Source organism: Lutra lutra, chromosome X, assembly GCF_902655055.1.
Source record: "Lutra lutra chromosome X, mLutLut1.2, whole genome shotgun sequence".
NCBI lineage: Eukaryota > Metazoa > Chordata > Mammalia > Carnivora > Mustelidae > Lutra > Lutra lutra.
The window spans coordinates 34,856,551-34,883,877 of NC_062296.1; the positions used below are offsets into that span (position 1 = coordinate 34,856,551).

Below are 27,327 nucleotides of genomic sequence, written 5' to 3' on the forward strand. Positions count from 1 at the left end.
GGGTGGCTATTGGGACTTCCAAGCCAAGATATAAGTCAGTTGCACATCTAGTCTTGACTTTAAAAAACAAAAACAAAAACAAAACCAGAACAGTATGAAATAAGAATGCATTTATAAACTGCTTTTAGGAAATCATCGATTGGGCTGAAGTCAAGTGGTGCATGATCATAGCAGATATATTACATTAAGTTCAAACAGGGTGTTTCTGTTCTTGGACGATTAGCGTGCTAAGCACCTGTCCTCACAAACCATCTTTGTTTCCTTATTATTAAAAGAAAATCGCTTGCCGTACATATTACATTTGTTGCCTCCTGCTGAAACGGTCTTATTTCCACTGGCCACAATTCCACCATGCTCACTGTCCTTTGCTTGCTTTTTTTTTTCTGCTCTGTAGCTGTGCCCAGTCCTAAGCATGCACATGCACATGCACACGCACACCCACACCCACATCCCCCTCTTTTCTCCTTCTCCACGCTCCCTGGGTCAGCCTGCATGCTTATGTGCTTTCATTTCCCTACCTTCCTTTCAGCATTGCGGCTCAATACATTCTCCTCCACGTAATCTCATTCCTCATGAGTACGCATAGTCCTCCTCACCTTTCTTCAGCTCATACCTCATTACCTCAGGAAATGCATGCCCCTCTTTCCATTCCATTTAGGATTTACAAATGACCTTTGTCATAGTTGTGCAGCCTGAGTAGGGCTGGGGCTACACGGGAGCATGGGAGCACGGGAGCAGAAAGCTCTGTGATCTGAAGGGGAATCAGCATATGGAGCCAATGCCATGAACCTCTATAGTGCTTCACAGAGAACGCATGTCCTCTTCTGAATTTCTACCAAAAGAATGACTCTGGTGTTTGCTGGGCTTGATATTTTCCCAGGGGTTCTCTCTGGGTGGAAGGATTACTCGTGACTTTAGGTTCCAAACATATTTTTTGATTTTCCAAATTTTCTACAATGGTCATGATAGCTTTTATTATTAAAAAAAAAAAAAAAGCCCTCCAAAACATTACTGAAAAAATAAATGTAAGAAGCTATGCCAGCCAAACTTGACACAGAACTCCTCATCTATGTTTTTTGTCTTCCTAGGATTAAACCTGCTTTTCATCAAGTTCTACCCCTTGAGGGAAACAAAAACCCAGACGATTTTTTTTTCCAGCTATTGTTTTCGTTTTAATTGCAACAGTATTATTTCCAACTAATTTCCATTGCAAAAAATCCACACTTTCAGTTATATTAGGGGCTAAATTGGCCTTTGTGGAATGGCCTGGGAACATACTCACCACGCATAATGCCGCTTCTATGGGAAAATGAACTCTGAGTTCCAAATGATTAACTGAAAAACGAAGTTTTGGAACATGGCCTGTGTGTAAGCTGGGTACTATCTTTGTAAAAAGAAAATTGCTACCCGCTGCCTTGTTAATGGGAGACAAACACAGTTGTGGCTACTACAACAGTCACAGCAGAAAGGCTTTTCCTAACAAAGTCAAGTCATACAGAAGGGAAGATTGAGGGAAAAGAGATAGAGGCTTGAGGGATCACGTTTGGGTTTTATCTGAGTTAGGGAAAACACTCAAAGAAAATGAGCTGGCTGTTAGAAGAGCTCTTTGTTGGCTACCCCTCTCCAACTGGGATCCACACATGTGGTTTTCCAACTCGACTCCCCCAAAATTCCCCTTGAGGGCAGCTGAGAAGGAAAAGAGGCAGGACGGGGAGATACACTGTAAAGACACTGAGAGTCTGTGCCCACACATATCTGTTTCAATCTAGACAGTTTTCTTTTTTTCTCTATTTCTTTAGGCTTCCAAGCAAGGCTTCATTTGAACCTAGGGCTTGCTACTGTTGTCTGAAAACCAGCAGTCCACAGGACATAGTAATGATCCTGGGGCGTGGTGTGCACGGTCCTCCATGATTGGGCCCCTTGCCACCTTTGTCGTCCTCAGTGTGTGCCCTTCTTTCCTCGTCCTCACCTAGGTACACACATTGGCCAAAGCTCACATACCATGCAAGGCAATTTCACTGTCCTATTAAATCTGCCTACGACACTGGCCCCATTTCTCCGAAATGCTTGGTGAACTTCTCTTTGCCCTTTAAGCTCTAGTTCACATGGCATTTCCTCTTTAAAGCCTTCTCCATCTCTCCCAGACCCAGAGGGTGACCAACCTTGGTTTTCTGGGGACTGTTCTGGGCTTTAATAGTGAAGCCAAGCAAACCAGGAGCGTGGGTAACCCTGCAGATAGAGTTAGCCATTTGTTCCCTCCTTTCAGCCACCATAGCTGTTTAGACATCCATTTTCCCATTGTATTGTAAACACCTGTTGCTTGTTCCCAGGCCTGCCTTCCTGGACTATGAAAGAAGGAATTGTGTCATGGGCATCTCTGGATTTTATGGCTGCTGGCCCCAAATGGATGCCCAGTAAATGTTTTTGTTGCTGAACGAAATGAGAGCCAAAATATCTGAATCAATTTCACCAAGCTGGGAATGTCCCAGACTTGGCTACACAAAGTATTACAGCTCAGAGCCTAAAGGGAACTATTAAACATATAAGAAGACACACAGGAAAAAAAAAAAAAAAAAAAAAAAAAAAAGAAGATACACAGAGAATGAGCAAAGGCACCTTTTCTGAGTCGCACAGGCCTGGCACGTGGTAACTTCTGATGACCCGCCCCTCAGTGTGGCAGAAGGAAAAAAGCTCCAGGAGCAGAGTATGGAAGGGGATGGCATCAAAGGGAGGGAAAACTGGAAAAAGATGGCCACAACATGGTAATCTGTGGGGTGGGTAAACCCAGAGAGAAAGGGGAGAGAATTATGGTCTCTGGAACTTGAAACATATAGTTCAGAACTGAAGTCTCCTCTGACTGATCTTGCACAGAGATAGTGCTCTTGATTAATCTTTTGCTACATCATTAAACAAGATCTGCTTGATTCCCTCAGTGAGGCAATGCAGGTCCTGTGACCTACTGACCTTTTTTAATAATGTGACAAAGTCCACCTTGGGGCCAAAAATGGTGACTTTCTTCATGGTGATATCTACGTTATCTGTAAGTTTCTGATGTTCTGGAATTTTTTTTAAAGATATTTATTTATCTATTTATTTGAGAGAGAGAAAGAGCATGTGCACATGAACAGGAGGGGCAGAGGGAGACGGAGAGGGAAAATCTCCAGCAGACTCCTCGTTGAGCATGGAGCCTGACACAGGGCTTGAACTCACAATCCTGAGATCATGACCTGAGCCCTAAACCAAGAGTCAGGCGCTCAACCGACTGAGCCACCCAGGCATCCCTGATGTTCTAGAATTCTTAATAACTCTAAATCTCTTGGCAATCACACACAAACATCGCAATTTTCACTGACCCCAATGTGCAACTAAAATTTACCTAAGTCTTCAGAGAAAACTACCCTACCCAGTTGAAGGAATAATTCAATTGACTTTGTTGGCAATCTCTTCAGTTAAAAAAGATCAATGCTGTCATCTTAGAAGTTACCACATTTCTCCAAAGAGGCCCCCAAACAATCCATATGTACCCAATAAATTTTCATTAAGGCAGTTTTGCAATAGGACTAACCATTTAATTAAAAAGCTTCAGTTTGTGACTTAAGTTCATTATAAAACTTCATAAAGTTTGGATTAAGATGCTAGAAAACAAACCAGAGGACTTAACATGGCAATGTGTTAGTAACCATGAGAGTCTCCGGCACTGATCTAAAGACTCAATTTACAAAGACGATAGGGTGTGGTACAAACATTTCTTTCTAAGTTCAACATTTGGGACCCAAAACACATTTTCCCATGGAAATTATGTTATGTGTGGTGAACAGGCTCCCAGACTAGCTGACAAAAATATAACAAAACAATCTAACTGAACTATAAGACCAAGAAGGCTTTTCATCTGTGTCTCAGTATCTCTATAAATACTATGTCCATCTAAAGTATTAAAAGGTAACATTTATTCAGTGATTCCTATCAGGTGACTTAATCCACACAACAATCCCCTGAGGTAGACTTGATTATGACTCCTAATAGACAGATGAAGGGACTGAGGGCTGTGGGATTATTATAATTTGTCCCGTATCGCACAACTACCAATGAGGGAGCCAATATTTGAATCCAGGGAATGTGAGTTCAGAGTCTGTGCTCTTTGGCCACTACAAATACCACCTCACACTGTTCCTAGTCTCTGAGGAAGGAATTCTCCTAGCAGAGGCAGACAAGGGCTCTTCAAGAAATGAGGCATGGTCAGCAACTTCACCTCTACCTCTACAGAGGAAATGGACCCTCTTGAGGTCAATCATTCTCCACTTGTTTGGAAATGGGGAGAAAGGGCAGGTCCCCAGTTAGAAGGTTTCACACTATATTCCCCGGGGTCTATAACCATGTTGAGAGTTTATAAGCAGCTCGTACTCTTGTTGTTGCCTATAACCTCCTGTTATCCTGGTTCCTTTCTCATTTTAGAATTTCCAACTACCTTTGAGTGTTTTATGAGAGTGATTTAGCAATGAGTGACTTGACAACTTATGGCTTAGTTTACTCATGACCTGGGATTTCAGAGGTCAAAGGCCAGAGCATACTGCTGCCTCTGATGTGTTTATGGATTTCATGAAAGTCCCTGATACTTCTTTCTCTTTCTTTTCTTACATTTCCTTCTCTCCTTCCTTCCTTCCTTGCTTTCTCTCTTCCTTCCTTCCTCCCTCACTTACTCCCTCCTTCCTTCCTTATGTTTTCTCCTTTCTAAGAAGAAAGTGAATGGGACCAGATGTGCAAAAAGAAGTGACTATTTTATAACTAACATTTTCTTCCATAGGTTGACTTATTTATCCCAACAGTCCAGTGTGATAACTGAATAAGCATTATGGCATAATTTGTTACCTACTTGTCTTGCATAGTAGTTCTCATCTGTGACCAAAATACAGTGGTGGTGGTGATGGTGGTGGGGCTTGTTGTTGTTTAATCCTTAAAAAGTCCTTTAAAATGAACCTATTACAGACCTTTTCCCTTACAGGTTGATTGCAAAAAGTAATTGGGTAACACTGACTGATTAGGTGTCGGCCTTGCTTTAGAGCTCTCCCTTCAAGCATCAAGGACCGACTATGGCCAGAAAATAAAGACCAGATGACTCTGACAATGGGTGTGCTCATTCTAATCTCTCAGGGTTAATAATGCTTGTCAAGAAACACGGAGCAAGCAATTTGTGCTCAGGATGAAACCCTGGGCAGCCTGAGTAGCAACCCAAGGTTGAGAAACAGAGGGGATCTGGAAATGGGGATGGGGGTAAGTATAGACACAGACAAGAAGTGAAGCAAAATGGAGCTGGACATGGAGAAGAAAAGCTGCAAGAAGCAGAAGGAGGAGACGAACACAGGGCAAGGAGAGGGGCCAAATGACAATGGGCAGAGAAGGTGGCTGGTGGGACACTGGGGAAGGGAAATGAAGACAAAGCGTAAAGAATTGGGGAGGCCCAGGGCACCTGATCCTCACTCTGCTGCTATTGCCCCACTTCTCTGGTCTTTCCAGATAAAATTTCTCAAAGCATTGTTTACAGTTTTGCTGTACCAACTTTCCCACCTCCTATTTTCTCTTCAAACCACATTGAATTTCTGGTTCTAAGGTACCACTGAACACTATAAATTTGCTCACATCTCATTTCAGAACATGAGAGCTGATAGGGATCAACTCCCCATTTCTTTGGGGCTTTTCCAAATGACCGTATTAGGATCAAAATGGCCCGACTGTGGCATGATCTGTGAGCCAAACATTAGATTGCTCACATAAACTGGTTTCAACTGCTACTTCATATGCAGTTCACCACCTGAACAGCCCTTCACCCAATAGCATGGGATTGATTCTTCCCCGTCACACCCCAGAGTATAATGTAGATCATGGATCCCTGTAGCATTTCTATCACCATGGTGCTTTTTCCAGGTTTCTCACCCAAGGGTCCTGTCAGAGTGGGGCAGCCCGGTTTCCTCTACAGTAGATTTCATTCCCATCCTGATCAAGTGTCTTCGCTTAGTAGGAAAAGGGGGATCTTCCTTCTTTATGGGACACAGATTTATTCAGGAGGTGATGAAACATCTCTGAGCTCTTTCCTGGAGATCACTTCCCTGAAAGCACTCGTAAAGACAATACCCACTCAAACCACAGCTCTTCTGGCAGTCAAGGAAGGCTGGAGCTTATCTACAGCCTAAGAACACAGAGTTAAGATTCCCATGAATTTCTCCTTTCATTTAAGTCATACTTATGTGGAAGCCTGATACGGAAAACAGATGAAAGAGGACCTGTGTTGGTGGAATCAAGAGCCACGTGACCTCCCCCTTGGGCCCTTTAATCCCAAGGAGCTTCACAGAATTCTAGGGCCTTGTGAAGTCCACTGGTGACCAATAATCTCATCAACTTCCACTTGTTTGAAGTGCTGAGGAGATGGAGGTCCAGCAGGAAGTAACCCATGCAAGATCATGGAGCTCCTGACTGGCAGACCAGGAATAGGATTCACTCTTCAAGTCACATAATGTGTACAGCTGGTAGAGAGAACAGAAAGATCTTTGTCTCATCCTGTCACATTTATCGGCCACTCCTGGATGAAAAGTGATGCTGAATTTTGTCATCTAAGCACTGAGGCAATTCCTTATGGAAGGAGAAGGAGAAGGGGATGGAGAAGGAGAAGGGGAGGAAGATCAAGAAGAAGAAGAGGGGTTGGAAGAAAAGGGAGGAATGGAGGAAGGAGTAAGAAGCACCAAAAAGATCAGGCTGGTTGGGATAATGTTAGCACTTTGCTTCTCCCAGCTACAGAGGTAAGACTGGCTTTGTCAAGTTAAACTTTCTCTGCTGAGAGGTTTGGGTAAGACACCTCAGAGTATCCTTTTACCAGAATGCAAAGGGTCTTCTAAAATGATGCTGCAGCCAGGTTAGAAAAGGTCAGAAATGCTCTTTAGTTATGAAGAAAACTCAGATTTTTCTGGGGGAAGTAATTTTCCTTTGGCAAAAACACAGATTTAAAAGGCCATAGAATCAAGCATGTCAATGTGCATTTCACTAGGCAGATGCCCAACATCATACTCCATGATTTGTCTATTTAGAAGGGACTTTGATTTCAAGGGACCTAACTAGTTTGTTCAAGGTCTGGTACCTATTAGGGCAAAAGGCATATGCATCCTTGGCTTATTCCCCAGTCATGCTTTGAGGATACTGAGGAATGATAAGATGATATTAGGATAAGGGCATATCAGTCTTGGCCAACAGTAGGCCCCGGTCACCCCATTTTTTAATCTTTGTCTCCCTCCCCTTTGCCTGGCCAGATTCTCAGGTTTTAGCTTGCTGTGGAATCAATTTCTTCTTTGGCTGTCTTCTAGGTTGTAACTCACCAGTTTGAGCTGTCTGCTTCTGAATTACAATCTAAATGAGACTTGCAGCTTTCCTATGGCTAGGTCCCATTTTCCTATGTTAAATTCCTGACAACCAATGATTCTTAAGAGCTGTCTATCCTTTGACAGGCAATATTTTTTTTTATGATTAAAAAGAAACCCTGTTACTGTTCTATAATTATTTTAGTTGCAGTTGTCCCAACTGCCCCCTCCTCTCAGGCATAGGTTTGCCCTCAAAGTAGGAGGAGTGTCAACAAACCATCAATAAACCTTGCTGTTCCATAGTGGTTTACGGAAAAAGAAGGGAAGGCTCCCAGCTCTTCCTGAAATACATTCAAAACAATATTGACTGAGTGTTAGCAAAGTATGCTTGCTTCTCTGGCGCTCAGGAAGTTTATGTCTGACTTTAATTCCAAATGAGCACACGCCATCAAACCCAGACATTCCAATCCACAACACAGGTTCCAGTGGTTGGAGGAGCTAGAAGCACTTTGGCCCTTAGTTGCTGTTTTTTAGTTGCTAGAGATTCCCTTTTGCTTAATTCCCTTCTCTAGACATATAAACTAACCAGAATTTCCTTAGCTCTATAGTAAAAGAAATAACGAACATTTGTGTAGTGCTTTAAGGGTGCGGAAAGTGAGACTAAGAAGCCTCACAGTGAAGACAACAGGGCTGATTTTAGATTGCCTTCTCTCTGGCCACACAGGTAATTCACTCCTGATCATGAGTAGTCAGACTGATAGCTTTATCATCACCAATATGTGCTATGTACTCAGCAGCTAGCACATTTTTTAAAAAAAGATTTTATTTATTTATTTGAGAGAGAATGAGTGAGAGAGAGCATGAGAGAGGAGAAGGTCAGAGGGAGAAGCAGACTCCCCAAGGAGCTGGGAGCCCGATGCGGGACTCGATCCTGGAAGTCCGGGATCATGACCTGAGCTGAAGGCAGTCGCTCAACCCACTGAGCCACCCAGGAGCCCGCTAGCACATTTTAAAGATAAACTCCACATTTTCGGAGAAGTAAAGCTGAAAAAGAAATGGTGTATCATGAATGTACCTGCTGAGCTAATGCCATTTCTTTTTTTATAGTGTTCCTGGACTAGTAAGCCAGAAAATGCCATAGAGTGCACCAGGATTTCAACAAGGCTTTGACAGAGTAATATTGATAAAGATATAGATATAGATACAGATATCAATATATAGATATATCTATGTATCTATATTAGACGAAATGAAGAAATGTGGACAGAGTAAGAGTGTGTTCTTTTTCAGTTAGACAACCATGTTCAAAGAGGGCTGATGAAGAATTGTTTTCCAGCTTAGACAGGGTTCTAGAAAGTGCTTGCCACAGAGCTTTGTTTCTGGTTCAGTCCTTGGTGGGAGAAGCTGATATCATTTGTTCTTAAAGCTCCATAAGTGATTCCAATGCACAACCAAGGAGTAGACCCACTGTTACGAGGTCAGTGGTTCACATAATACACTACTGGTTTGAGCATTCAGATGTTTCTTATTAATACCAGGAACTGTCTTCCAAATAGCCAGTGCTTGCTACCATTTCGTCGATGCTTAAAGCAAGGGCTGAAAGACAACCCTGAATGTTCATTTCAAGTAGGGTGAAGGTTTGGAAAAGTACACATAGAAAAGGGATCCACCCACAGTCCAGTAGGGACTTCAATTGGATGTCACTGAGACATTTCACAAATGTCAGATTCCATCAAAACCCGTTGACAAGAACAGCCCAATTACCTGGGAATACAAAGTTCATAAAGAGACACTCTTTTGGTGCTGAAAAAAACAAATCAAAGATTTGTTTTATCTAGATGATTGTTCCTCTTTACTTAGAATCAGGTCATTATAATCACAGGTTTTAGAGTACATATCTCAAATCGACAAAAAAAGTTGGGAAGATGAGCAGAATGCTAACACTGATTTGTATATCCTCAGGGGACTTTTGATTTTAACCCTGATCACTTTTGCAAACAGAAAGAACAAGGCACTTTATTATTGGAGACCACACTAAAAATGTCCATGGGTCGCAGAACATGTTCAAGGCCAATTATGTTGAATGCAAAGACTTCAGGCAGTGGGGAACGGTAAGAAGCTTGTCTCCTTTCTGTCTCTGGAAGGGTACCAACCTCATAATATCAGGACAGTTAATAACTCTATGACCTTTAAAAGGCATTTTATGAGCAAATTAGGTCAATTAGCACTGAACAATTTACATTAAAAATATCCCAACCACTTTGTAACTAGGGGGAAGTAGCTAATTCCTTGCATCAGTGATATGTTAACTGGCAACATTCACAAAGGGCTTGCTCTGTTTCAACAGACACAACAAAGACACATGCAAAAAACCCAAATGAAAGGTGAATAGCCTTCAAACATATAGCCCGTCTTCACCTTTAACCTGATCTGTTCATTGTAATTTTATGGGACTCTGCAGAGCCCTCTGCTCTTTGCAGTGATCAGAGTGTAGCCAGAGTGAAGGGGAAGTTTTTGCAGAAGTGGGGAGTCCAGTCTCCCTTTATGAATGTGTAAAAAGCACTCTATGGATCATTTCTCACCTTCTTATTTGTATAATCTCTCTCTGCACACACAAACACACACAATACATATACACATATTTCCTACAATGAGCTAGACAGTGTGCTAAGTGATTTACATGTATTATTGTATTTAATTTTCACACTAACTCTGCAAGACAGGTATTATCCTCATTTTGTACAAAAGAAACAGGTTTATAAAAGTTTTAAGTGACTTGCTGAAAGTCCCTACAAGAGCTTGTAGGCTGTGAAGCCAGGACACGCCAGATCTACCTGACTACAGGGGCGGAATTTTTTCACGACAACATGCTACCCTCTATTCTACCCATGCTGGCTTCCTTCCACTTAATTCCTTCTTTCCTCCTCAAAGCCCAAAGGGGTGGATGGGTGGATGGTAGTATTGGAAGGATTTCAGAGAAAGAAGGACTAACCTACCTCTCTTTTCTACCTCTCCCGAAGCTCTGCAATTTTCCAATCCTCCACGCATAGCCTGGCCATTAGGATCCAAGAAAATACAGGCTCCTTACAAGCTCCTGTTAGATCTTTTTCTCTCCAACCCCTCTATGGTTTCGGTGACTACATTTTTTTAAATCCCAAATAAGGGCATACGGCCTGAGTTGCTGTGTTGTCTTTAAGCGAACACGAGGGCAACATATCTGAAATCAAAACTAAGAAAGTACTTGTGGTGCCTAGCAGAGAGTGAGAGGGCTGGCTCAATATAGACCTGTTGATTGACTGAGTCATTGGAGGCTGATCACACACGGAGAGTAATGAGCAAAGTTAGTCCAAGTCCTTATCAGTGGAATTCAACAGGGTGGTCTTTCTGACAGGTCTTTTTGTTATAGCCTTAATGTAGGCTTCCTGAACCTGGTGGCTTGTTGTCTGCAAGTACTTGTTTAGCTACAAGGCTGTGGATTCTAAGAGACAAGCTGTTCATTATGAGTTCTAATCCTAGGCTAGAAGATGCCTATAAAGATTAAAACTTGTTTCCTTTTTTTCTAACAATTAATGGCCCCGCTAAAGAGTGATCAATTGTAATTGGGGAACTGAAGAAGGTAATAAATGCATTACTGAGACCAGTTGCTTTACAGCGCCATTTATTTAATCCTCAAATTTTGCAGGTTGTAAATTACTCATTAGAAGACAGAAAGCAAAATAGCTATAATCCGTTTAGTGCCTCCAAACTCTGAAGACTTAGAGGAGGAAATCCGTGGAAACAAGAGGCCTGATGTGTTCTTTCACTGCTATTCCTTAATGGGCAAAGGTGGTTAAACAATAAGGATAAGCCCCAGTAATTATCCTGATGCACTTGGTCCATAGGTCAGGGGTGGGCTTGATTAAATTTATGGAGGGCTGACCCACAAACGGTGGGAAAATGCCCCTTCTCTTCCACTCAGCCCTGCAGGCAGCTAATCAATCCACACATCTCACTTCCAGATTGTTTCATGAGACCATAGCAATAGCACGGAGCATTCATTAGGGCATTCACTCCTATCTGTTGTTTCCTAATCAGTACAGGGACGAGGACAAGAGGCCGAGTGCCGGGGAGGACTTAGGAGATGGTGAGGGGAGGCTGTCCCCCACTGCATACACGGGGGGCTGCAGCTCCCAATTACAAAAGGTTCAACTATGAAAACAACCAGACAGTGAGTGTGTAGGTTTCATGACATATACAGAAAGCCACATACATTTGGCGTGAATATGGATTTTATAAGCTGACCGCGCAAAGACTTACCATTTACCAAGGCCGATTCTTTTTATACTGAGGGGAAAACTCAGTTTTAGACTCAGTGGTAAGGATGCAAATAAAATGCGAGAAGCCATCAGCACTGGCATGCTTTGTGTGTTCTGAGCGTCGAATGTGAACCTGTGCATATTTCCTTTTTCGGTTATGGAATGCCCTTTAAATACGCAACACAGCTTCTGGCTCACCCTTAGGCAATGCACAACAGGAGAGCTACTGGCTCACTCCTGTGCTGAGCAAGCATCTCTTCCATACCCCTTGGCCTTTTTCTCTCATGATCCATGGCTCATCTCTGAATAAAGATGGTGGGCTTAGGTTTTGAAATGGAGCTTCTCTCTTGGCGAGGTAACCTGACTACATAAGGATCAAACCTCTGTTTCCACAGGAGCTAACCTGAGTTCCCCAACGCCAACTATTTCCATTCATTTTCTACCAGACAGCCTAATTACGTTTGCAACTCCGCCATGCTGGCGCTGTGTCTATCTCGCGCTCCATTCAATACCCAGCTGCTGCTGCTCAATAAATCATTACTGACAATGAGACAAAATCTAATTTAAAAATTATAGGTGTTCTGGAAATGCATTTATTCACTTTGTTAAAGTGATTATAAAGCAAGTGTTTCCTAGATAGATCATTTAAGCATGGCATGTGATAAAAATACTTTTCTTCCCACATCTAGTTATGCTTTTTTTTTTAACAGCAGAAAACTGTAGTAAAGAATTTTAAAGACCCCTGCCATTAGAAATACTGATCTACAAGCACTTGGAAAACTGCTGGGACCCTATAGAAGATATTGAGAATAACTCAGAATAATTTTGAGAATCATAACTTGGAGCTTCTATGTCACTTATCCCAGGAAAAAGCCCATTCTGGCCCCTTTTGGTAGAGACAAGAAATGACACTTTGCCCTCTTCCGAGGGAGGACATACATGAGTTTTCTCCTGACTTACCCTGAGTGGATTTTCATTAAGGTAAGGGGGTTCACCTTCCACCATTTCAATTGCCATAATCCCTAGAGACCAGATATCAACTTTCGGACCATAAGCTTTTCGAGTTACAACCTCAGGTGCCATCCAGTATGGAGTTCCCACCATAGTGCTCCGTTTACTTTGTTCAGGGGTGATCTGGGCACAGAACCCAAAATCAGCTGCGGAAGAAAAGTCAGTTACAATCAATTCAATTTCTTATTTTTTTCATAATAGGTCACTTTCACAAATGGCCATACCTTCTTCCGTTCGACACAGAGTTTCCATAACCCCCTAGCTCCTATCCATTATTACCAGATCCCTCCAGTGGCCCTGATTTTAAAAGGGTCTGAGATAACTGATTAATGTGATGTCATTTTTACTAGTCCTCAATCTGGTTCCCTCCCCATTACTGTCCCCTCCAACTTACAGGATCTTTCAGTTTTCTAGTTGGGTATTTGTCATTTAGCAGATGGAAGACCCGAGAAATTCTGAATGTTAAACCCTCAGAATCTGGCCATGATCTACAGGAACATGGTGTTAGAAAAAAAATTCTTTACTTCAAATGGGGCTCTAAACGCTTTCAAACCAATCACATTCAATAGCCACTTTCTTCTCAGACAGGAAACAAGCAGAAATCCCCTGATACTCTTTCAAATACCATCTGAACAAAAATACCTACTCAATTTAACAGAGCCATCCATCCCAAGAAGAATATTGTCACTCTTTATGTCTCTGTGGATCACTTGGTTTGAGTGTAAAAAGTCCAGCGCTTGGAGGCACTATTGAATCAGAAAAGCAAGTTCTAATTATATCACAAAGAATTTAAAACCAGGTAAGTTTCATTTTTTAGATAAACATGGGGCAAAGGCATAATTTTACATTGTCAAGTGAAATAGATTACTGTTGTCTTACCAGTTTGAAATCACGTTCCCATTTACATCAATGCTGTAAGTTAGCATTACACATTATAAAAGCTCCCAAGTCAGACTAGGACATGAAGAGTGGGGATGTGATAAATAGTGGTAAATCCTTAATACAGCCAGACTAGCCAGTTAAGAATCATACTTTGACCTAGTCATCTGGAGGGTGTGGATTTGGCTTGGTCCTACATAGGCACAGTAAGACTCTGCCTCCACAGGATTTGATTCAGGAGGCCGGAAGGGGGACCCAGGAATCTGCATTGAAAATGAGGGCCCCAAGCTACCTCTGATGGACAGCCATGGTTGGGAACCACCTCTAGGTTATGAAGTAGCTATAGTCAGTTGTTGGGAAGTGGCTTCGCATCATGCAACATGGAAACTACAGGCTCAGGGTGGAAGGGTCTCCCATATATTAAAAGTTTGATTCATTGCATGAATAGAAAATACTTATGTTTGGTGGATACATCTACATGCTGGGGCTGGAGGAAATGGGGCCCAGAGGAGAGCAAGGCAGGAAGAAATTTAAGTGAACAACTGAAAATAAAGAACAAAGACTAGCTGCAGTTATTTGGTTTTGTCTTCCTGTCACTGGTTTTCAAGTTTCAGTGGGTCAGAGTTCCTACTTGTGTCTGCAGACAGCCTCACCACAATGAATGGGGTAGATGGTCAGGCCCAAGATGAGATTCCAAAAAGGAGTGTGTTTTTAAGTACTGAGAAAATTATAGTAAAATGTCCTCAGTTTTACATGAAACTAGGGATATGACACTGTTATTGGATGAGAGGCAGACACTCAGACCCACTGGAGGGTTTTGGGAGACATCCAGATTGTAACGGGAAAGCAACTACTGTCTGGGCTGAGGGAGAATCTTGCTTGAATTGCCTTTTCAAAAATGATAGGGTTGGAATGGTTTATATTTTACAAGGCTCCCATTGTATATGCAGGACAAAGTGATTATCATGTAAAAATCCTCCCAAATCAGGAAGAACTTCCATGCCGCCATTACTGTTTCCCAGGCTCGCTGAAACTACAGCATGCAGGCTTAGATGCGACACTTTGTAAATGGCGTAATAGAGCTCAAAAGATCCAGAGCAAAGGGACTAAAATACACAACAGGCTGGGAAGAGAGGGGAAGGAAAGTGCTATTAGGAAAGGATCTGAATTGAAGTTAGGCTCACCATTTTCTTTTTTTCTTTTTTTTTTTCATAGAAAAAATGTGCTATTGTTACTTTGGTGTTAAACGCATTCTGGATAATCAGAGATAAAGAACTGCCAGTTCTGGTGATCTCATCAGCTAGAAATGCTCTATTTTCTTACCTCTCTGCAGACAGCTGCTATCTGGCCTTCATCCATACAGGTCTCTGTGACCACATCAGTCAGAGAGCCACCAGCCAAATACTCCATGACTACCCATAGTTCATCACCCACTAAGTAGCTACAAGAAGAGAAGAAAAAGACATTGACTCAGGCCTAAGGAAGTGGGGACTTGTCTATATTCCCATTAAGAAGGTAGTTTGCAGGTAGTGTCTGCATTTGGCCATATTCTATAATGGGAGGAAAATATCAATGACTGGGATAAGAGGAAACTTCCCTAGCATTACAAGAGAATATGCAGGAAAATCAAAGGATCATCAGATCTCACTGTGTGCCATGGAAGAAGGAAATGAACCAGAAGTCCTCTGGTGACTGACTACTGGCAGTCATTCCACTGTAAAAGCTACTTTCATTGAACAGGATCAGTGACTAGCCATTTTGGTAACTTGAGCCATTGTGTTGATGTCTTGGACTGAACTGGACCATGGCACAGAGATATATAAAAGATATTTATTTATATCCAGCATTATTTTTGACTCTACTGAATTATTTTCGAGCAGTATTGGAATCAAAGAGACTCATGTTTGCAAAGGATTTACTGTGCTGAGGTCTCGGTCCTATTAGAAGTTAGTAGCAATGTGCCCATTTTCTTTAGGTAGTTTTTGAGAGAACACACAACAAGTGATCAAACATGGGGAGGAAGGTCATCAAAGTCTGACCACTGGACCAATTCAAAACATCTGGAACCACTTGAAGGCACATTAGCAGCCAGGCTCAGCAAGAGAGGAATTATAGTGAACAGAATGACCCCAACAATTCCATCCTGCCCTAAGTTCCACATCAGTATGAAGCAAGACTTTGAATTCAGTGGTGCTCCAACTGCAATGCCCGTGAGAGTCATCTGGGAAGCCTATTAAAAATGAACATTCACAGGCTCTACCTCATTAGGAAAGAAAGCATCTGAGAAATTTACATTTTTTTTCTTTTGCAAAGGCAATTTTTACAAAATTAAAAAAGCAGAGTCGAGTCATTTTACTGCAGATAGCCCATAAGTGGCATTTTATGAAGCTCAGGTTTCGGCTGTAAAATCTGATTCCTTTTTTTTTTTCCTCCCTCTTCCCCCTCTTTCTCTGGTCTACCTGGCACAAAACACAGAAGCAAGATTTTAAGCTCACTGAGGTTGGAGACCTCATCTTATTTCCTTTATATCCCCCCAGAGTACACAGCACAGTGGTGCTAAGCAAACACTTACTGAAATTGAATGAAACACGATGTTAACCACAAGCAAAGAGTTAGCGCTGTCTTTAAACGCCTATTTATAACCCGCTGCTAATACCACTGATGAAAGAGACATTAATTACCTGGTCCAAGAAAAAGGCTTGAGATTAAAGTCTCAATTCCCTAGACCTCACTGTCAGCTAATCACAAAGCACCCATTAAAGTGGGGCCGCTGCAGCCAGCCCTCTTCACTCAGACACCCAGAGATGGCACTCCCTCCAAACACTTGGTGAAATGTTTAAAACACCACGGCTCTCCCCTGTACGCAACAGTCTATTTCCTGCCAATGTGGAGTCACGATCCTCGAAAGGAAATTACACACACTGCTCACGCTTAGAAGCAGGACCATAAAGTCTGTCTTCCAATGTTTGATGGGTGGGCAAAGTTCAGCAATAGATGTGAGGCTCCCTATTCCGTAGCACTTGAGAAGTATTTGTAGAAGGGTTGCTACATGACTAGATCCTAAACAAAATACTTGGCCAAGCAAATGACATCGCATTAAGACAACCGGTACGTAATGAGAGAAAACACTTACCTATCTAAATAATTAACAATATTGGGGTTCTTATTTTCCCTCATGACCAGAATTTCATTAATAATTAATTCCTTTTTGGGCTGCTGTTGAAGGTTCATCTGCTTTATGGCCACCTGAAGGATGATTGAAATGCAAGAATGAGTTACAGTCATTACACATACACAGCCATTGTTTTTGGGGGGAGGGAGTTGGTTTTGGGTTTATTTATTTATTTAATTTTTGGCTTGGGATTTTTGTTTTGTTTTGTTTTGTTTTTTGTTTTTTGTTCACAGGGTAAGGAATAAATATTCTTTATCTTCCTAGGCTCTTTCTTAGCACCGCAAACTCATGCTCTTTTCTTTGGTCAGTCAGGAGCAAATCACCCACTTCAGAAACTTTGGACACTGATGAAATCGAGTCCCACGTCAACCCAGTGCCACCCATTCTGTCAGGACAGAAGAAGAGATGTGATCGTTATGAATGAAAGGACAGTAAAAATCAGGGTTGAATGTGAGCACTCACCTCTTGTCCAGTGGCAATGTCCAGCGCTGTGTACACTGTACCTGATGCCCTGCGAAGGTGAAAGTTATCAAATGAATAAGCAATCCAAATGTTATCTGTATATTTTATTTGAAATAAGATGTAATTATTTCTAGGAGAGGGAAATCGGCAAGCTTAAGATACAAGGATGAAATAACAAAGGAACAACCCCTTTCTGTGGTAATTCCACCTGAGATAGCTTCAGTGTATCCCTTTTGGTGGGCTAGGAACTCCAGTCAGACCTTCTGCAGCAATGAACTGAGCAAAATAGCCTGGATGCTGCAACAACTGCAGTCCTCTGAATAAACTGAAGCATTGTTTAGGAAAGAATGTATCATCCCTAGGTGGCTCAGTCAGTGAAGTGTCTGCCTTCAGCTCAAGTCATGATCCCAGGGTCCGGGGATCAAGCCCCGCATCAGGCTCCCGGCTTAGTGGGGAGTCTGCCTCTGCCTTTTCCTCTGTGTACTCCCTCTTAAATAAATAAATAATCTTAAAAAAAAGAATATTTTCACCTAACAAATTAATCACACTCGGTGCTGTATTTACCTACTGCTGTCACTGCACAGAGCAATGAACAACATGGCTTTACTGGTTTTTTTCCCCCCTGTTTTTCTAAACTCTTCAGCAGCTTCTACTAAAAGGTTTCCTTCCAGTCCACAATCCTTTAAAAATCTATCATTCCTTAGGCCTTGGAAGGACTCACGCTTCATTCTAACCTCACTTATATGGGTCCTTTGTTGTGCAAATAGCAATTGTCTGGTAAGGCTGAAGTCACAGTAAGGTTCTGTGAAACACACAGGTACTCCAAACCACCTCCCCACCTCCATCCCCAAGCAAAAGGAAAGGTCTCGTCAATTCCATTGAGCTGTTTGTGGTGAATAAAGGTATAAGGATGGAGATGAATCCTTATGATTCACCAGACATTATAATGTTCCAATATTGCTATTCAAAATTTCTAGAAACAGTGTGCAGCGTTGGTGGTATAGTGGTGAGCATAGCTGCCTTCCACAATTTCTAGAAACAACTTCTATTGTTTCTTCTTTGCTCTCCATTTATCTCTTGCTACTTTGTTATCTGGGTCCAGGAATTATTTTCTTTCTTTTGTTTGTTTAATGATTTATTTGCTTATTTATTTGGGGGGTGGGCAGAGGGAGAGAGAGAGAACCTCAAGCAGACTCTGCACTGAGCACAGAGCCTGACATGGGGCTCGATCCCATGACCCTGAGATCGTGACCTGATCTGAAATCAAGAGTTGAATGCTTAATTGACTGAACCAATCAGGAGCCCCTTGAATTCTTTTCTTACGTCAGCCATTTCTTTGCCATTCTTCTCCCTCCTTCTTGGATGAAGCAAAATATTTCTCACAAGCCTAGGAGGTTTACATTACCTGCTCCAAAAGAACAAAATGAGTGGGGCGGTATGAGGAATATTTGACTATTAAAAGAGATCTGAGTTCTAATATTTGTCCTAACATCAACAAGTTGTGTGATCTTGGGCTAGTCACTTCCCCTCTCTGGGTTTCAGTCCCCTTGACTCAGAAAATAGTGATCACAATAACAGTAAAATATATTGAGTCTGTTAGACACTGCACTGAGAACTTCATATAAATCACCTTATGTAATCCTTACCATATTTCTATAAGGCAACTGCTACTACCCCACATTACCTATGAAGAAACTGAGGCTCAGAGAGATTAAGTGACCTGCCTTAGGTTAAACAGTTTACAATCTAAGTCTGTCTGACTCTCTGACTGGTAAAATATAGCACATGGGCCACTTTATTTCTAAGGTTCTTTATTTTTTAATAAAAAAAATAAGGCTTTTTCCATAAGCTCCACACCCAACATGGGGCTTGAGATCAAGCTGAGATCAAAAGTCCCATGCTCCACCAACTGAGCCAGTTAGGCACCCCGATTTCTAAGGTTCTTTAAGTCCATGATGTACAAGCTACAAATTCCACTGCTTTCTTTGTTCTGGATAGGTATTTAAATATCCATTGGAACTAGACTAAAAAAAACCACCCTCACTCCATAGGTGCTTCCTAAAGCAGGGCTTGCAAGTTTCAGAAATTCCTCAGGGTTGAAGCTTATGTTAATTCAGCTTCCCAATTTTGTACGTTTGAGACTTGGGGCTCAGAGCACGTGGTTGTGGCTCATTAAGTATTTGCTGAACGAACAAATTAATAAAAGTCTTTTCAAGCAAACATGCGATTGCAATAAAACCTTTCCTTTCTGTGAAGGAAATGTGTCACCTTCTACTTAAATCAACATAAAAACACTTCCTGCTTAGAATGAGCTCTCAGACATTCCTGATTGGTCCTTTTGAACTCAGGATCTCCTGGGCTCAAAGGAACAGATAACTGGACCCCACGTGTGCTTCAGCTGCAACTGTCTAACTCTGCAGAGTTAGATTCTTAACTGCTTTAACTTTGTGTATTCTTATAAATGTAGGCTACTCATACATTTCCGCCAGCTGCTGAAAAAGAGACGGCATCTGCAAAATGAGATAATAGCATCTACCCCATGGGACCCCAGAGAATCAAATGGCACAATCTGTAACATTTAGCCCTGGGCCCAGATCTGAGCTGAGAATCGACATGGGAAATGCTATTATCATTTGTTGCTGCTGCTGTTACTGGTTTCTTGGTAGAGAATGCCTAATTTACTAGGTGTTAGTTGGTCCTTCCCAATCTCCCAGTCAAACATCCTTGATTGTGTCTGTCCCTCTTTTCAAAAAGGCCAAAAGCCAAAGGGGTCACCTTTTAGAGGTTCCACATCCTCTTCTTTCCCCTAGTGGTTTTGCTTTTTTCTTTCAGTTTGGAATGCCTTTACTGAAAAAGACCGTATATAAAAACCCTCCATATAAAATGGCAGCTGCTCCAGTTAAAGCTAGGGAGGTAGGCCCCAAATTTCTGCTTCGGTGGCCTCCCCCTTAATCATCCCCCACCCCATCTCCAACCACCAATCCCATTTCCACTGTCCCAGGGGCTAAAATTGTGATTGACTTGGAGTGGAGAGGGGATTAGTGTTTAACATCTCCAGAGATTTACCTTTCAAATCCTTGGGTTTATGGCCCCCAACATCCCTCAGCATTTCTTTGTCTTGAACTGCTAGAGTCCTAACCCTAGAATCCCAATATCCTGGGTTTTGTGACATTCTGTGGTATAGAATTGCCACAAATCCCTACTCCACAAAGGTTTAAAGGCCCTGAAATTCTAGTAGAACATCAGTTATTAACTCAAAAATTAGCTTTTCTCCTCACTCTCCCTTCCCCTGCCTTATCATATATATGTAACTGTCTAGCGGGAGCCATTTTCCACTTCTTCAACTCTTATTCCCAGCCTTAAAATGGTGATATCATCCTCTACTCCACTTCCTACCCCCCCATCCCAACCAAACAGGTTAGGCACTTGGAATTCACCACTCTGACCAGCAAGGTATTGGTTGGTCCAACTTCTAGCCTTCACACAATCCTCAGCTCAAATGCACAAACTTGGGGATTAACCTGCAGAGCACACTGTCTCCAACTCTATCTTTGCAACTCAAATGTTTTTCCACACCACAGCTCTGAATCCTTCTCATAGTCTAACAATTTAAGATAACTGTCAATGCCTGTCCTTCTCTTATTCATTTACCAAAGCACTCTATGCCCACTAATAGGTTATATGAACAGTAGTCCTCACCTCCAACTCCTCAAACCTTCCAGGGTTAAAATCCCATGAGTTCCTAGTTGTGTGACCCTGGGTAAGTAATTTTACCTCTCTGTGGCTCAGGAATAAAGGATTAAATGCATACAGTGGTTAAAGACAGGTCTGGTATACACATCGTCAGTACACATTGGCAATAACAACCATCATCATCATCATCCACAGACTATAATTTGAGAGGTTAATGCATATATTAGAGAACAGTCACCCTTAATAATAACTTATATTACCGTAAGTATTATTGGGTTGACTGTTCCCTAATATATGCACTAAGCTCCCAAAGTGTAGTCTGTGGCTCACTAGGAATCTCTTTTAAGCATCTGGAAGTTTCCAAGATACTTGATTTCTAAATTCTTAACAGAAGTTTCACATTTACCTAAGGCAGAGCTAATTAAAATACCACATACATTTCTTTTTAGCCAGAATGATACCAACTTTTGATTACATGGCATAGCTCACTGATCAGAAGCTCCAAGTAGTGGTTAAACACTCTTGCTTCACTGAGTTTGAGAAACAAGCTATTATTTATATTAATAAATATAGCTTAATAGTTGTAATTATTCATAACCCGGAATTCATAAAGACAAATAATTGAAAAGATCCTTGGTGGTGAAGCTGGGAAACCCTCTCCTTGTAATAAGTGAAACACAGTGGTGTCTACTTCTAAAGAAATGATCTTTGAGCCAACAACATGTCACACTGATTCCCCCAAAACTGGGCCTTGTGACTGCCTGGGATATGTCAAAGGATCTTAATGACTATCTTTACAAAATTAATCAATCACTTTAATTAAAAAATCAGTATCATGCAGCACTTTAGGACGTAAGGATGGCAGGAATCAAACTCAAAACTGTGAAAGTTAAAACTCCCAATTCTCTAGTAGATTGGGCTGGTGTGTTAAAATGGTCAACGTTGTTGATTTGATTTTTATGCCACTTAATTATATTGATCTCTATTATCTCTCCATTCCAGTTCTATTGAAACTAAATTGCTGTGGGGGAGAATACTTGTTTATTCCAGACCTCAGTCACTCTGATGGTATAAAGAAATGCCTTATTGGGACTCCAGGAAAAACAGAGATCATCCAGTTTAACCTCATTACAGATGAGACATCTGAAGCCAAGAGAAGATGGGGAATGTGCCCCAAGTTCACACAGCTAGTAAGTAACAAAGCCTCCTAATTTTGAGCGAGAGATATTTCAGTGGACCTATGCTACGGTTCAAGAATATTAAACCAAGAGATTGCTCAACTGTTGGGCCTCATCGTCAATTACAGTTCTTGGCATCACATTAGATTCTTTATCAACAATTTCTTCTTGACCTGGCCAAGCACTTAATACTCAAATGGAAACACTGGCTTATAGCCTAAAGGGTCTAGAAAGAAACAAACAATTCACTATTTCTCCCTTTTCCTCCCAAGACAAACCCGTTTAATTATCAGCAATCTTCATCAGGTTTTGATGTTTCCTGCTAAAAGCCAATGTCAAGCCATGATAATGAGTAGTTGCCAAGGCAGCAATGTGGTAAAACTTACACTTTCTATAAATCACTCTGATTTCAGCATTGAAGTAGATTATAAGAGGGAAAGAAAGCAGGCAAGTGAGGCGAGGAAGAAGCTCACAGGCTAAGAGCAAAGGGAAGTGGATGAGAGGACAAGAGGGCTCTGTGAGGTCCAAAGGAGAGCCTCGTGGTAATAAGTGTGAGGAAGTCAGAAGGGATGGGACAGTATTCACATTTAAGGTTTTCTAAGCATTAGTCTGGTGCTGAAGAGGTCACAATCAGGGATTTAATCCACATTGAGGATGGCTGTGTTTTAGATCTACTCTTTCTTCTGCTGCTGCTGCTAGAAGAGGCTGTCTCATTTATGGACATGACTTCCTTCCCGTCTGCCCTCTCTAAATGGGTGAGCTCACTTACTGGTCGCCCTATACCCTATACAATTTGACAAATGAAGACACTGGAAGCAGGATGTGGGAAATTAGCCTGCCCAAGGATACACAGTTTGTCAGCTGCTGAACTCGAAACCACATGAGTCTGACTCCACAGCCCGTGCACTTAACCATGTCATGTTCCATTACATACTTTTATCATTTTTTACATCAATGCTAAGTGCAAGTGTGGCACTTCCAGATGCCCACGTTTGTATCTACTGCACTATAAAGTGCCTCCCTGAAATATTGCTCTGGCCTCTCATTTCCTGCTTAACTTAGTCCACTTGCCCCTTGGTAAGGCATTTACTTTGTCCCTGGACATGGTCCGGTTGACTACTTTGACCATCAGGAGCTGGATCTTCTGTTTTCTGACTCAGTTAAGTTTGCTCAGGTGGCCAAGAGTAGACTAGTTCTTAGGACTGGACTTTATGTTCTGCTGAGTATTTAAGATATGGTTACTACTTGTAGGCCCTTATCTTGCTATATTAATGCACCTGACGTAAAAGTACCTGTATATCGTATCATCCAATACCATCATGCCTCTATTCACCTTGTGGGGGCTTATGCCCTCTGGGCTTCAGGAAAGGTGATGGACAGTGTCCTCTACAAGCAGTAACCTTTCAGAGAGAGCCCCAGGGTTTCCTTCTTGTGTAATCAGCCTCTTAAAAAATGTATCACTAAATTAAAACAAATAATAATATTATGTAAAAAGCATGTTCTCAAAGTACCAGGATGCGGTACTGTCTTTAATTACTGGGATGATATATCGGGACACAGGATTTTCTGTTCTTTAGCTAGGGCATGACTTGCCCCAGGGTGTCCAGGGTCCTCTGATTTTAAAGAGAGCTGTAACATGTTATGGGTGCGGGGCCAGGGAGCTCAGTGGGCTAGAGTCCCTTGATAATGAGGCCATGGTTATAGGCCTTAATCCCTGGAAAGGCCAGATAACTCAACGACTTACTCCAACACGAAGTCTAAGCAGCTGTTTCACAGTGTGTGCCACTGGATTCAAGAGGGCCTAGACAGGCAATGGGCAGGGTGGGGGGCAGGCAGCTTAACACAAGGTCATTACGATGGCTTGAAAAAACAAAATGCAAACTCTGCTAATGGCGGTTGATTGAGTGGCACCATCTTTCTTCGCAAGGGACGGTACACAGCACAGTGCATTTAACAGCATTAAGTAGAACAAAGAACTACTCTTGGCCACGTGAGCAAGCTTAACTGAGTCAGAAAACGAAAGAGCTGGCTCCTGATGGTTATATTAGTGCCTTGTAAGAGTGCTCTACCTTATATGGCCCAAAATAAGATCTGATGAGGAAGCAAATAGTTTTGGGGTGGGTGGTCCCACTCAAAGCATCACCACTGTGAGCACACTAGACACCATTTCTCCTCTTGCCCATAGTTTCTTGAACAAAGAGAAACGAGTCAGAGGTTTTATTCTCAGCACTTCTCCCTGAGTTCCATGCTGTACACTGCTTTATCGGGTTCTCTAAACAAGCTGTCATTCATCAAGCCCTTTAAGAAACCAGTTTCAAAACTATTCATCTTCAATATGGGAACTTCATGTTGCTATAAGAAGAGGGCTCCTCACTGAGTAGCCAAGAGAAGTCTGAAAAATACCTAACGGGATAGATTTAATTTCTCAAGCCTGAAAACTAAAACTAATTTAGAGGACAGGCACTGAAGGTTTGCAAAAAAAGGTTGTCCACAATTATGGATGGACTGATCATATCCTCATTCCATAGAATTATATGATTGGCAAAGATCCAGATGGTAGACAAAATGCCTTTGGCCAAACATGTTATCTTTAAGTGCAGGAGGAAAAAGATTTCAAGAAATGCTCCCACTTGTCATTTCTGACAAATTTAGCCATACGGTTGGTCTAATCTATGAAGAAATGCGACATACAACCAAGGTACTTGGGCATAACACACCCATGGACCATGTTGACCAAGAGATCCTTCAGGAGAGCCTTTTGTTTACCATATAATTTCTTGTTAGGGCTCAGGGTTCAGGGTTCTTTTTTAAAACATTTTCCCTTCTGAAAATCAGGATGGTGATGACTTTTTAGTATAATCATAGAATCCCAAATAAATGAAGACGGCTGTTTCCATGAGGGTGTGGGCAAGTAGGCATTCTCATGCACTGTTAGCGGACAATGTCAAGTGGAACAACCTCTATGGAGGGCAACTTGGACATTAAAAATGCCCATATCCTTTCATGTAACAATTCCACTTTCAGCAGTTTAACCTAATGATCAATTTGCATATGTATTTAGCAGTTTGTTTGTAAAGATCTCCACTGAAGCCCTGTTGATGCGAGCAAAACATTGGAAAGAAACTGAATGTGTATCAGTGTGGGCCTGATTAAATACATTATGATCCATCCAAACAAACAAACAAAAAAACACTTCATCTGTTAAAAGAAAGAGGTACTGATATAGAATCATCTCTTAGACACAGGCAAATAACAAAATAGGAGATCTATAGTATGTTACCACTCATCTTAAAAGTAGAGTTATGACACAGACACACAGACACACACAAATACACACATACCCAGAGATGGTACAATTGCCCAAATACAAGGTACATATACAATATATGTGCCCAAATAAACAAGGTAAGGTATTCCTCCTCCCCACCTGACCCCTGCCAATTTCTTTCTCAGGAAAAGTGGGAATTCCCTTATATTCAAATCCTTATAAAATCTCTCATACAATATGGTAATTCTCCATATTCATTTATTTTTATCCATGGAGTACTGTTTGGGAAAGACACATTAGGATGAAGTATTCTTAGTCAATGCCAGTTTTGGATGCTCATAGAGACTATCTGTCAGGATTGGATAGGATGTAAATAAATTACTTCTGCAGGTATGATCAGAACTGCCAGTGTTAGATGTCATAAACAAGATTTTTAAAGGTCACTTTTGAAATTAATGCAGTGAAAAGGGTACCTGTTAGCCCAAGATATGATAGTATGACTATCAAATACAACAGCGAATACAACTGATTGAAACCTACTCAAAATACAAAGACCTGTGACTTATAACAAGCTTTTTTAATAAAAGAGAATGCCTCCTCCCCCCACTTGGAATAAACTCAAAACACCACTCTTTGGAATCTTTTGGAAATAAGTTGGGTGTTAACTCCTAACAATGAAATTGGCAATTATCAACTTAAGCATTTATCTTGATTTGCCTGTATAAACTATATTTCAGAGTAACCAAAGACCTTAAGCAGATGAGAGGTAAAGTTCTTTTCAGCAAAAGCATTGTAGTTAATAAAGTGTGGGAGGTAATTTTTAGAAAAGATAAGTTTTAGAAAATCACTATTTACTAGTCCCTAATTTAATTATTGATTTGGGCAATATAGTCATCAATAGATGAAACATTAGACGAAAGGCTGATGAGGAACTCTGCATTGGAGGGGACAGGGAAGAGTCCCCACTGAAGCTTCTGATCAATCTACACAGCACTACACAACGGGACGAGCAGTGCCTTCTGATTTAATATGAAATACTCATATGAAGACATCTTGCCAAAAGTTGCACCTGAATCTTATTAAGCCTTAGAACCAACTTTTTCCATTTAAAGGAAATACAGGGAATAGAGATGCAACTTACATGACATTGAATGAAACTAACAGGCAAATCCAGAAAGTGGTACATTCTACAAGACAATGACTAGTTTTTTCAGTAAGTCAATGGTAGTGGAAAAAGAAGGAAGACTGCTTTAGAGTGGAGAGATTTAATAGACACGATCCAATGCCATATGTGGATCTTCTTTGGATGCTGATTTGAAGGAATCAACTATAATGCATTTTTGAGACAACTGGGGAACTCTGATAATAGATAATATCAAGTCACTGTTGAATTTTGTAGGTGTTATTATGGTATTGTAATTATATTAAAATATTGATCAATGTTGAACCAGGGTGATAAGAATAACACAATTCTATACCATTCTCTCTACTCTTGTGTACGTTTGAAAATTTGTAACAGAAATTTTAAAAAGTGATAGAGGAGTTATATTGTGAAGATGTAAATATACACCTATAAAATAGATTCAGAAAACAATCATCTTAATATTATAAGAATGTGTAATTGCAACCAGAAATAAAATATCCAGGGACAGAATAATATGTGGACTCAAAAATATTCAAAATATATATGGATATAATATGTGGATTCAAAAATATTTATATCTAAGGATGTTAGATGAAATTCAAATGGTCTACTTGGATAACTACTGGGTGTTTCAAAAGGGGGCTCTAATGATTACAAAACAGTGATATTAAGATGCATAGGAAGATTTTGAATTATGCTCCTCATGAAATGTGAGAGTAGAAAAATTTCTCCCAATGCACACATTATATAATGTGGCTTTAAATATATAAATGAAAGTGATTAACAATTTAAATATCAGAAATAGACATTCACCATTTGTGTATCCAACAGTTTACATATTCAGATAAGTAAAAAACCTGTTTTAAAAATTACATCATTGTGTGA

General features: G+C 41.1%; 1 protein-coding gene across 7 annotated transcripts in view; it reads right to left on the bottom strand.

The window, feature by feature from the left end:
* The window catches only part of PAK3 (p21 (RAC1) activated kinase 3), a 248,423-nt gene that overhangs the window by 12,255 nt on the left and 208,841 nt on the right, over positions 1–27,327 (bottom strand). For all 7 annotated transcript variants that reach the window (XR_007124783.1, XR_007124782.1, XM_047716045.1 and 4 more), the window contains 5 exons: positions 17,160–17,208; positions 16,659–16,771; positions 14,849–14,966; positions 13,293–13,392; positions 12,596–12,792 (listed from right to left, as the gene is read on the bottom strand). Coding sequence is in view for 5 of the 7 variants with exons in the window: in XM_047716045.1 (XP_047572001.1) it covers positions 12,596–12,792; positions 13,293–13,392; positions 14,849–14,966; positions 16,659–16,771; positions 17,160–17,208 (577 nt within the window). In the remaining 2 variants the exon portion in view is untranslated. The remainder of the gene's footprint in view (positions 1–12,595; positions 12,793–13,292; positions 13,393–14,848; positions 14,967–16,658; positions 16,772–17,159; positions 17,209–27,327) is intronic.